This window comes from Haliotis asinina, chromosome 7, assembly GCF_037392515.1.
Source record: "Haliotis asinina isolate JCU_RB_2024 chromosome 7, JCU_Hal_asi_v2, whole genome shotgun sequence".
NCBI lineage: Eukaryota > Metazoa > Mollusca > Gastropoda > Lepetellida > Haliotidae > Haliotis > Haliotis asinina.
In genome coordinates, this window is record NC_090286.1 from 31,115,495 (window position 1) to 31,128,008 (window position 12,514).

General features: G+C 38.4%; 1 protein-coding gene across 1 annotated transcript; it reads right to left on the reverse strand.

The window, feature by feature from the left end:
- Positions 1-937: 937 nt before the first annotated feature.
- Positions 938-9,238, reverse strand: LOC137290794 (kelch-like protein 24). The gene is made up of 5 exons (XM_067821924.1): positions 9,124-9,238; positions 6,267-7,213; positions 5,675-5,912; positions 4,583-4,813; positions 938-3,819 (listed from the first exon to the last, which is right to left on the reverse strand). The coding sequence occupies exons 1-5, from the start codon at positions 9,140-9,142 to the stop codon at positions 3,347-3,349; spliced, it is 1,908 nt and encodes a 635-aa protein (XP_067678025.1). The 5' UTR covers positions 9,143-9,238; the 3' UTR covers positions 938-3,346.
- Positions 9,239-12,514: the final 3,276 nt, after the last annotated feature.

Genomic DNA, 12,514 nt, shown 5'->3' on the forward strand with positions numbered 1-12,514 from the left:
GCAAGCTTCAAACACACATTCTTCATACTGCCAAGGTATGTTTGTTTTACATTAAATACATAAACATGTGTATATGTTACATAGATAAGGTTATATAAACGTTATACATGTATTGTGTATGCTAAATAAGGTAATTTGAACATTTGTGAGAGATTTAGTAAATGGCAAAATCTCCTAGATAGTCAGGTTTTTGAATATGTTTGGGAAGCTTTTATAATGTATGTGTTGTGAATGTATCTGCATTTAGTATTAGGGTGTTCAGTATTTGTCGTGTGCAATGTCAGGTCTGTATATATTTGCTCTGGTTTGATCATAATGTTAACCTGTGTAACGACATTGTGAAGGGACTTAGTTTTTAATTGTTTGCATATTGTAGGTACTGTTGGAGTCATTGTGTCCACCATGTCCTTTCTAGCGTGACCTACACCTAGGGTCCATACCTCTAGTATGATGTTATTGAATCTATATATTTACAATTATCTGTTGCATTATGTGGTACACACAGTAAGATGTGTGCATACCTCATACTGTAACTTTTCAAACATATCTGAACAACTGTAATTCAGGTTGTCGTTATTACATGTACTAATGTCAGGATTGTGTAGCCAGATGCTTGACTGTTTCATGACCAGTATTGAAATAACATACAACAACCATATACATATATTATCTTCATGTAATGATGTATACAATGTATGTGTTATTCATACTTTTGTTTGTGGGCTAAATGATTTATCATGCTCTGGTTATATTTATTATTCTTATACATGTTATTGTGTATTTCAGGGTGTAAATGATGAGGATAGTCATAGAATAAACTGAATCACACCCGTAGCCGTGTTATCAACTTTGTCCATGACACAGTTAAAACTGCTACACATTCTTAAATGGGAACTTATACATTTCCCACAGAAAATAAACAAAGTTAAGACAAATGTGTTGGTTGTTCAAAGTGACTTTTTATTTGCACATTGAAGGTAATGGTAAACCGCTACATTAAATACCTCTGCACTGATCAGCTTTTCCCAAAGTGTCTGTTAAGAGCAGGAGGTAGATACATTCGTGAACTGGTCCCTAGTCCTTGATGCATGTAACAAAGTCTGATGGGAGGTGAAAGGGAAAGGGGTTTTAACATTGTATTCACCATTATTGCTCCATGACACGTGAAGGTCCCGGGATAGCATTAGGAGATAAACATCATGTGTTGGCCAGTTTCCGGGTGTTATTGAGTATTTGAAGCACGGGAATGCATTTGGAACCGACGGCGTCACGTTTGTGACAGCTATGAGCAAGGGTGTGGTGCTGAGAAACCCAGAAACCAAAAGAACCCATGGTCACAGGTCTCTGGGGTGCCTAGCAGACAGAAGCACCTTTGACTATTTGCCAGGGCCTGACCCCACACCCAACAATATATAAGGGACCGTTCATAATTGATTTGTGGGGTTGAGGGGTGATGATGATTTTTTATTAAGAAGCATGTGCAATGTAAATAACACACCTACAATGTATATACATAGTACGCCCCTCCTGGAGCCCCCACCAATTATATCATGTTATAGATGATTTTAAAGCAAATGTTTTCAATATTTCTGCATAAAATTCCTGAACCCCCACTCCCAGTACTTGTGTGCAAAACTGATGACCCCCACCTCCCCAGAACAAAATGGGTAATCCCCTCCTTGAAATCATCAGCACCACACCCCTCCTGCCATAAATAATGAATGGTCTCAAATATGCAGGCATATCACATGTCAGTTTGATGTCATGGAGTAGGACATAAGTGATGCATATCTTTTGACATTTACTACTGTCACAACTCTGGACTTTGAACCAGTTATCCTGGGTATCTAGCACTTAGATGCTACTCAACACAATAAACTGTCATGGCACCTGTGTCCCAACACCTTGAACTCTGAAATTGACAGGTTGATGCAAAATGGGCATGTTGGGAGATAAATATACTGTGTTCACAAAGTAAAGCTGTTGTGCTTGTCCATTTACATTGTTTCCAAACCAAAATGTATTGTAACACAGACTTGGACAATTGTACAATCCCTATTCTGGATATCTTACACAGGTACATGCCTATTGTTTAACTGAAAGGGGACTGCATTTGACTTCAGACAAAAATAACAATAGCTGAATCTACAGTTCACCACTGCATTGAAAACACAGTATGTTTACCTCTTAAATTACTCACAGATACGACATGTCCAAAATTCAATTATTTCAAATCTTGAATTCTACCACTGATCAAAGGGAGACAACTCTCTAGGGAAGGTTGAATCTGTTCGCCATGTCTCTCATCTTCATACTACACAAGTACATGTTACAGCTGTGGAAGACTTAGTGAGATAATTGTAACACTAAACCTAACTGTAATTGTTCCATAATCAGCAGGGGTGTAGCTACCATGATGAAAAAAAAGACTTGGCTTACACATGATTGTTGGTTATAGGGCTGGGCAAGTCCTAAATACCATCTAAATATTTAACTTTGCAATCTATCCATCCTCAATATCTCCTGGGTATACGTTCCGATAAGTCTCCACTCTACCCTGGATGCATCTACGGATTGGCCCAATGATTTTATTATCTCCCATTGCTGGCTCCGCATTCTCAGAGTAGCCAATCTGAAAAGCCGACATTACAACCAAGTTTGTCAGTGTCAACAAAGACAGCAGTCGCAGCTGCAAAGGTTTGTCTCCAGTGGGACAAGTTTAATCGGTTATATAATGAAAAAGCGAAAGTGAGTTCTGATTGGTTCACTCAACTTCCCAACATACACACCTGATTGGATGAAGAGCCAGCAAAGGAAGGTAATAAATTTATCAGGCTGAGCCGTACATGCATCCAGGGTGTTGTGGTAAACAGAACGTATACCCTGGAGATATCAAGGATTCAAAATAGCAGGCTTAAACGAATAAACCAGCTTGCTAAGTGCCTGATCAGCACTCTCAGTTTCAACGTATGTGCTTGAATTCACCATTCTGTAGCTGAAGATCCTGTACCACTAATCCCTCAGATCTCTGACTACTCTCACACGAACACAAAGACACTTCAAGTTCTTTGTTTGTCATGTAGCACCACTGACCAACACTAGTGCTGTTTGACAGCAGTCTGTAAATAATCAAATCTGGACCAGACAATCCAGTGACTGATATCCTGAGCATCAGTTGGGATACAATGACATGCACTAACCACATCAGCAAATCTGACCACTCACTCCCAATAACAGCCTCTTTCAACTATCATGGGTTCCTGAACGCCAATTCCAACCCAGATCTTCAGGGGTTACTTCTTGTAACCAAGGTCACATCTAAAACCCATCCACATGATGACATTCCTCATGCCAAAGCAGATGGTGAGAAGACAGGGTATTTAGGGACCGAGATAATTTCACCTGTCAAGAAACAGTTCTTAATTTTACCCAATACTGCAAAAGATTTGTCCCTTGGATCAAAACACTCTACTGTTGGGCTGTTGGAGAAATCTTCGAACCAGTAAACCTTTCCATGCAGCAAGACACAGCCCATACACTCTGTCTGGAAATGGCCCACTTCCTTGCAGTCTCTTGTTTCTGGGTCAAACACTCTCAGGTTTTTGGTGAACTTACAACACAGATAGATGTTGCTGCCCAAGGTCAAGGCAAAATTAACATTGGAGCTAATTGGCTGGCTTATGGTGATGAATGACCAATCACGTGTAGTGAGATTGTACTGCTGAATCTGTGTTTTAAAGACGTAGATGTTGTTGTTACAGACAGCGACTGATGCAGAGAACTCCGGCTGAAGCATGGGAGGATGGTCTGACCATTCATCTGGAACAGGAGGGATAGCAGTCTAAGTAAACCTAGTCTCAGTACTTTCCATTACACTCAACTACTGAGTCTAACAAAACCTAGTAGGGGGTCGCATCAGGTAACTTTCCAGCGACCTATGACCGTCTGATCAAACACGAGAAGGCTGAATGATAATCAGGCAAAGGCTACTGTTTAGGGTTTGGCAGGACTTTGCTAGTCACTGACACTGATCCCTCAATAAATGAAAATCTGCATAAAACATGGGTATTTGGCCTGCAGTAGATATGCTTAGGGCTTTTTGATGCCATGGTTACCATTAGCTAATATTTCCACAAGTGGACATTCTTGAATATTGACAAAAACGCTATTTTCAGGAACTGTTTACTCACTGTTGACAGTATTGTAGTGTGCTCCATGTGCATTACCCATATGAAAATAGCATTCGAAATTGTTTGGGTACAAACCTTTCCGAGGTAAAAGTTCATATAAATAAAAATATAGGCATTCTTTAACTTCCTTTGAGTAAAACTGAGAGTTGCACCTTTCTACCTAAAAACTGTCAATGTTATGAAGAAACAGTTTATTATTCCCCATGAATACGTAATGTATGCAGTCAACATTAGAAATTGTTTTAACACATATTTAATCAAGAAACCTACGAAGACATCCCGGGTTACAAATGATCTTCAGGGGAGAGAAGATGAATTCACACACACAGGTTAAGACTGTAAAAAATTATCAGCATGACACAACATATGCTGTTCTTGTAAGTTCTTTTCACCTGTTTCAACATCAAAACTTTCAAGAGCACTGAGTATCTTTCGGAAGCGACCAAATCCTCCAATTAGAAACAAATGTCTGCCAACAGCACAAGCTCCATGGTGTCTCCGAGGCTGGCGGAGAACTTTCTTGCAACACCATCTGCGGGTGAAACAGTTGAACGCCATCATTGTCATCTGCCATGTGTTCCTCCCTAAGACTGCCTCTCCACCACTGACAAACACCTCCTTGTCTGAAACAGCGGATATGAAATCTTATCCTGTCTAATTTTCCACTTGCCCTGAGTTTTATATCATAATTATGATGATGACTTTAAGGAAGAATAAATCAACATGGTATTAGTTGTTAATGTTTACTGGAATATTTATCGAAAAGTGATAAATAGCCAAGAAAGAAAACCCTACTCTATTATCATTGCAAAATTTAATAACTACATGTTCAGCAGATATGAAATCCAAATTTATTTGCAGTTTGAAACTGTAAGTGGAAAGTATCTAGTAGCACACACACAAAGTAAGATACCATTATTTTGATTGCCTGAAATGAAAACTGACTTGTCCTGGACATTGGGCAATGGGATTTTTTAACCCCTGTAATCGAATCTGAACCAGACAATCCAGTGATCAACAGCATGAGCATCGATCAGGACAACTGTGAACCAATCACATGTGCCCACCAAATTGGCCACCCTGACCACCCAATCCCATTAGTCGCCGCTTATGACAAGCAGAATCACCTTTTAAGGCAAGCACGGGTTGCTGAAAGCCTATTCTACCTCAACCTTCACAGGTACCTTAAACCAAAAGCAAACTAGGGCTAGAGTGCGTGAATTCGGTGTGTCACAGCATTGAGCATTATCCCAATAACATAACAGTGCATCAGTTCATTGTGAGAGGAAAGCCCAAACTGATTTGGTCTCAGCTATTTACAAAACTTGATGAATCCCAATATCACAGGTACACTGGTTTATGTAAAGGATTAGCTGTTACACTAATTTATATCTTCAGTCGTAAAAACACTGGGTTGTGTATCCTGTATTACATAGACAGCCAACTTTAACAAGATTCCATGGTAGATTGTACAAGATACCCACCAACAAGTGTAACTTGACAGCCAATCATCTTGAGAGCATTTTCACCAAGCTCTGAGTTGTCATCTTTTGTGAGTGCTTCTACTGAGAAGGTGCACTTGTCTTGGGAGAACCACAGCATTTCCCTTGTGGCAGAGTTCCCCTCACATTGATCAGGTTTCACACATTTTGATGATGAGCACACATGGCCACCAAAACACATAATAGCAGTTGGAGACTTTCTCTCATTTGCTTGATCATGCTGAAGAATAAATCATACATTTACAAATAACACGATGATAAAAAGTTCTCCATACAATGCAAATAAACAAATATCATTATTATCAAGAATTACTGAAAACTTGTAAACATATCATTCAAACTGGGTTTGAAACCCAAGAAATGGTAACTCACACATCCAAGGGATGCAACTCTGCATGGATAATTACAGCATTATAATCAAACTGTGAAACTATACTGAATAGCCAAAAAATACAACCCAAGTTTTATGTCAAGTCTTTAAATAGACGCCATACACATACTAGTAAATGATTACTTTTATGATATTTGCATTTCTTGTGCTGTTCAGTGTATTTCCAACAACAAATGCACCAACCTTGGCAGCTGATTTGTTAAGTATTTTCTGTTTCCGTAATGCAGCATTATCAGCCACTAGTCGTCTAGCATCTTCATCGGCAACCACCAGAGGGTAATGAAGCAGTTTCTGTAGCTGCTGCTCACACAGCATGTCGAAATACACACACTTCTTTAACAGCGTGGAGAACTTGGTACTTGGGACAGCTGCCCTATTGTTGGAAGACTGAGTTTCACTGAACTGATCTTGACCAACACTGTCCACTTTGGAATTACAATCTGTCCCAGAAACAATTATGTTGGAATCCTGAATCTCATTCAGATCATGCTGTCTATTCAAATCAAAGGATTCAGCATTGCAGGAGATATTTTGTCTGTACCATTTACAAAGCACATCAAACACTAACCGTTCATCAGTACAGTGAAGAGCATTATGAGAAAGGTAGTCAATGATTTGTGACTCTGTGAGATCATAGAGCTCCTGTTCTTGGGCAACATTTTCAAAGTACCACAAAGAATGTGTCTTAGCCTTGTGGAACAGTTCTGATAGAGAGAACATGTCTGCTATTGTCGTAACAGTCAGACAGTTGGAATGGTTCAAGGAATGGCCAAGGAACTCACAACATGATTCCAGTACTTCTTGGAATTGGTACACCACGGAAGCTTCTGTCAGATCATACACATTTTCTTCTGTTATCAGCAGAGGGGAGTTCAAAGAAGTCACCAACAACTGAATCACATCTGCTTTGGCTCCTTTCAATTCAATCACATCTGAAGAACTTTCTTTCATATTGCTTGCAAACATGCCTTGGAAATAGTCACTTTTTTCAATAAGAAGATGCTTTTGACATTTTATTTGAGTTCCATTTACTTGGAGAATGATGTCTCCATGCATTACTGCAGAGCCTGAACCAGGCATGTCGACATCTGAGTCTTCTCCTCTCAAACTCTTTCTTCCGATATTGTCAGCTGAAAATACATTATCTTTAAGTATGATAACTTTTGATAAGGGAATCAGATTCACAGCATCTAAATGGATACATCAGTTACAACCCTGTTTGCTCATTTGGGAGGAAAACACAATGTAGAAAGAAACATACAGCTTAAAGGAAACAACTATATTGTCCAAGAAGACACTGGGATTGGAATCATTGCATCGTGCCCTCAGCCAAACCAACAATTCTTAGTATAGCATTTCATTAGAATGCTTGACAATCAGGTTTTATTTAGAGATTTGAACATATGACTAACAGATCCCAACACTTCCAAGAGACGAAACACACAGATTTCTCCCGTAAAGATCATATATATAACAGCTGAACCCACTGTGTTAAAGTCATTACGCAAATTTTCAGTCCGCTCATGGCAAAAAAATCTCTTTGCTCATCAACCATTCAATGCAGACTGGTCCGAGTTCTGGTTGTCTTGAAGTCAACATTGCATGACACCATAAATTAAAGATTACAGCCCAAATTTATTCTTAGAAGTTGAACTCAATAACTCAATGATCTACACTTAATCTTTTTAAAAAAACAAACAAAAAAACCATGGCTCAAAATAGACTAATTACTACATCTCTAAAAATACACTTGCTTCATTTTCATGTATTCATGGAATACCTATAACACACTTAAATTACAAGTTGTACAATGGGTTTTGAACTTCATTCACCTACTAGTGCTATTAAAATATTTGTCTGGGTAAAATGTACCTCGAGTACATCCTGCACATCTTTGGGGTGAATTGGGAAAGGATCAGAGCATCAACTGAAAGTCTGTAAAATTTATGGTGCAAAGAGCATTCAGATGTTAAGACACCTAAATATGAGGCCTACATGAATACTGTACTGCAGTAGCCTGAGTAGGCATGGGTTGTAGTCAAAAGGGCCAAAATAGAAAGTCAAAAGGGCCGAGGCTAAAAGGGCCAAAAGTAAACATTTAATAAATTACATGGCAAAATAGTGTAAATAGTGTTTGGTTTGTTTTGGTGATTTTAATTGAAATTTAAACATGACTCTTCTTGACTCAGTGTCATGACTAATCTGTATGGGATGTTTGTGTTTGTTGTTGTAAGTTTTTAATCCAAATCCACTTAAACATGTGAATGTTTGTTATTGTTGTAAGTCTTTAATCCAAATGTAATTAAAAAATGGGAGTGTTTGTTTTTGTTGAAAGTTTTTCAGAAAGATTTCCGCCTGTAACCCCCCTAGTTGTTTTTAATCATTCTATGCTGAAGAATATATATAGGCATGTGGTTTTGATCAAAATCCTAGGCATAAACCCTGAATCTAACCCTAAACCTAACCCTAACAAAACCCTTAACATTAAACCTACCCTGAATCTCTGATATAATCCTAATAAATGGAATACTTTTGAGGTAGGAACTACCGACAGAACTCCTACCAGTTTTTCATCCAAATCTAATTTATACATGGGATGGTTGTTGTTGTTGCTGAAATCCAAATCTGAACATAACCACAGTCACACAACAGAAGCAGGCAAACTTGTTGCAGTCCAAGTAAGAGATCAGGTGAGTAGAACGTCAATTGATTCCTGATTAGAAGTTATGTTGTTGATAGAACTTCCTTGTTATTTGGAGATGTTAACGAATCAAGCTGATTCTTAATTCGATGACTTTTTCCTTTACCCTTTCGACTTGGCACTTGTCGGCCCTTTTGTCCTTGGCCTTCGGCCAATTTCGGGCATTTGACGAGTTCCCAGTAGGCATTACTCAATGTCATTCAGATTACTGTTATTCAACTTACTGTCAAGAAAAACATGCAACCACCACGACATTTACGCAGGTTTGTGTTACAGGGGTGTCCTTTTTGGTACCCGGGAAAACAGAAATGACCATAAAAAGTTTGTCCTTCAACTTACCAACAGGCGGAGCGGGCATCTGCACTGATCTATCAAGTCGATTTTTCACAAAATTTGGCGAACGTGAGTGAGACTGTTCTGCGGGTTAATATTCAAGGGACGTAACTCTAAGCACGAATTTAAACCCAATCCACAGGCAGGCGTTGAACATTACAGAAAACTGTACTAGACGGTCGCGTACCGGTATCTTCCCATTATGACTACCTCCACTTTGACTACTCCCAGCTTGGTTACCCATGGACATGAACATATGATGGAGCACCCCTACACTTAATAACTTACTGTACCTGTATAGCTGATTACTCCCACTTTGTCTTTTCTTTTAAATTGCCTTATAGGGGAAAGTCCCTGGACCTCCTGTAATGATTAGAAGCCAAATGAATCCTGGTTCTTGTGATCATCATTTTTTGTTTTGATATTTGGAGAAAACTCCTCTACCCTGATTAAAACTTTGTAAACCTATATTAAAGGCTGTTTGTTTTGAAAAAAAGGAAAACAACCCCTACAACTCCCATACAACCCACTAACTATAGAAAGCAGATATTCTCAATCATTTTTACCGAGAGTGGTTATGGCGTTGAATTCATTGCCCACTGCAGCTGTTAACGCTATTTACCTGAATCAAATTAGAACCATGATAAACCCACAGAAACTCACAATTACTTTAATTTAAATTTTGGTGTTATCAAATAATTTTGTCAAATCATCCATTGTCGCCTCAAACTCGGCCACAGTGATGTAAAAGCAGACAGATATCGACATATATCGGAAACATCCAAGTGTTCATATGGTCACTATAATGAAGACGTTACTCACTATCTCTTTACCGCTTCCAGTGATTGTCACCTCTACATTTATAGTCAGTCAAAGACAAGTTTTATATAACTTGATTTTTTTGCAGCATTTTGTTTCTAGGCATACCCAACCACAACACATCTATTTATTATATATGTGCTATTTTGCCTCAGTATCATTTTTTTGTTGTCTTTGAGTTCAAAGAAGTCACCAACAACTGAATCACATCTGCTTTGGCTCCTTTCAATTCAATCACATCTGAAGAACTTTCTTTCATATTGCTTGCAAACATGCCTTGGAAATAGTCACTTTTTTCAATAAGAAGATGCTTTTGACATTTTATTTGAGTTCCATTTACTTGGAGAATGATGTCTCCATGCATTACTGCAGAGCCTGAACCAGGCATGTCGACATCTGAGTCTTCTCCTCTCAAACTCTTTCTTCCGATATTGTCAGCTGAAAATACATTATCTTTAAGTACGATAACTTTTGATAAGGGAATCAGATTCACAGCATCTAAACGGATACATCAGTCACAACCCTGTTTGCTCATTTGGGAGGAAAACACAATGTAGAAAGAAACATACAGCTTAAAGGAAACAACTATATTGTCCAAGAAGACACTGGGATTGGAATCATTGCATCGTGCCCTCAGCCAAACCAACAATTCTTAGTATAGCATTTCATTAGAATGCTTGACAATCAGGTTTTATTTAGAGATTTGAACATATGACTAACAGATCCCAACACTTCCAAGAGACGAAACACACAGATTTCTCCCGTAAAGATCATATATATAACAGCTGAACCCACTGTGTTAAAGTCATTACGCAAATTTTCAGTCCGCTCATGGCAAAAAAATCTCTTTGCTCATCAACCATTCAATGCAGACTGGTCCGAGTTCTGGTTGTCTTGAAGTCAACCTTGCATGACACCATAAATTAAAGATTACAGCCCAAATTTATTCTTAGAAGTTGAACTCAATAACTCAATGATCTACACTTAATCTTTTTAAAAAAACAAACAAAAAAACCATGGCTCAAAATAGACTAATTACTACATCTCTAAAAATACACTTGCTTCATTTTCATGTATTCATGGAATACCTATAACACACTTAAATTACAAGTTGTACAATGGGTTTTGAACTTCATTCACCTACTAGTGCTATTAAAATATTTGTCTGGGTAAAATGTACCTCGAGTGCATCCTGCACATCTTTGTGGTGAATTGGGAAAGGATCAGAGCATCAACTGAAAGTCTGTAAAATTTATGGTGCAAAGAGCATTCAGATGTTAAGACACCTTAATATGAGGCCTACATGAATACTGTACTGCAGTAGCCTGAGTAGGCATGGGTTGTAGTCAAAAGGGCCAAAATAGAAAGTCAAAAGGGCCGAGGCTAAAAGGGCCAAAAGTAAACATTTAATAAATTACATGGCAAAATAGTGTAAATAGTGTTTGGTTTGTTTTGGTGATTTTAATTGAAATTTAAACATGACTCTTCTTGACTCAGTGTCATGACTAATCTGTATGGGATGTTTGTGTTTGTTGTTGTAAGTTTTTAATCCAAATCCACTTAAACATGTGAATGTTTGTTATTGTTGTAAGTCTTTAATCCAAATGTAATTAAAAAATGGGAGTGTTTGTTTTTGTTGAAAGTTTTTCAGAAAGATTTCCGCCTGTAACCCCCCTAGTTGTTTTTAATCATTCTATGCTGAAGAATATATATAGGCATGTGGTTTTGATCAAAATCCTAGGCATAAACCCTGAATCTAACCCTAAACCTAACCCTAACAAAACCCTTAACATTAAACCTACCCTGAATCTCTGATATAATCCTAATAAATGGAATACTTTTGAGGTAGGAACTACCGACAGAACTCCTACCAGTTTTTCATCCAAATCTAATTTATACATGGGATGGTTGTTGTTGTTGCTGAAATCCAAATCTGAACATAACCACAGTCACACAACAGAAGCAGGCAAACTTGTTGCAGTCCAAGTAAGAGATCAGGTGAGTAGAACGTCAATTGATTCCTGATTAGAAGTTATGTTGTTGATAGAACTTCCTTGTTATTTGGAGATGTTAACGAATCAAGCTGATTCTTAATTCGATGACTTTTTCCTTTACCCTTTCGACTTGGCACTTGTCGGCCCTTTTGTCCTTGGCCTTCGGCCAATTTCGGGCATTTGACGAGTTCCCAGTAGGCATTACTCAATGTCATTCAGATTACTGTTATTCAACTTACTGTCAAGAAAAACATGCAACCACCACGACATTTACGCAGGTTTGTGTTACAGGGGTGTCCTTTTTGGTACCCGGGAAAACAGAAATGACCATAAAAAGTTTGTCCTTCAACTTACCAACAGGCGGAGCGGGCATCTGCACTGATCTATCAAGTCGATTTTTCACAAAATTTGGCGAACGTGAGTGAGACTGTTCTGCGGGTTAATATTCAAGGGACGTAACTCTAAGCACGAATTTAAACCCAATCCACAGGCAGGCGTTGAACATTACAGAAAACTGTACTAGACGGTCGCGTACCGGTATCTTCCCATTATGACTACCTCCACTTTGACTACTCCCAGCTTGA

Coding starts and splice junctions, on each gene's coding strand:
- LOC137290794 (XM_067821924.1), bottom strand. Junction 4,814..5,674: donor CTGTCAAGTTACACTTGTTG/GTGGGTATCTTG, acceptor CCGCTGTTTCAG/ACAAGGAGGTGTTTGTCAGT. Junction 3,820..4,582: donor AAGTTTTGATGTTGAAACAG/GTGAAAAGAACT, acceptor CTCCTGTTCCAG/ATGAATGGTCAGACCATCCT.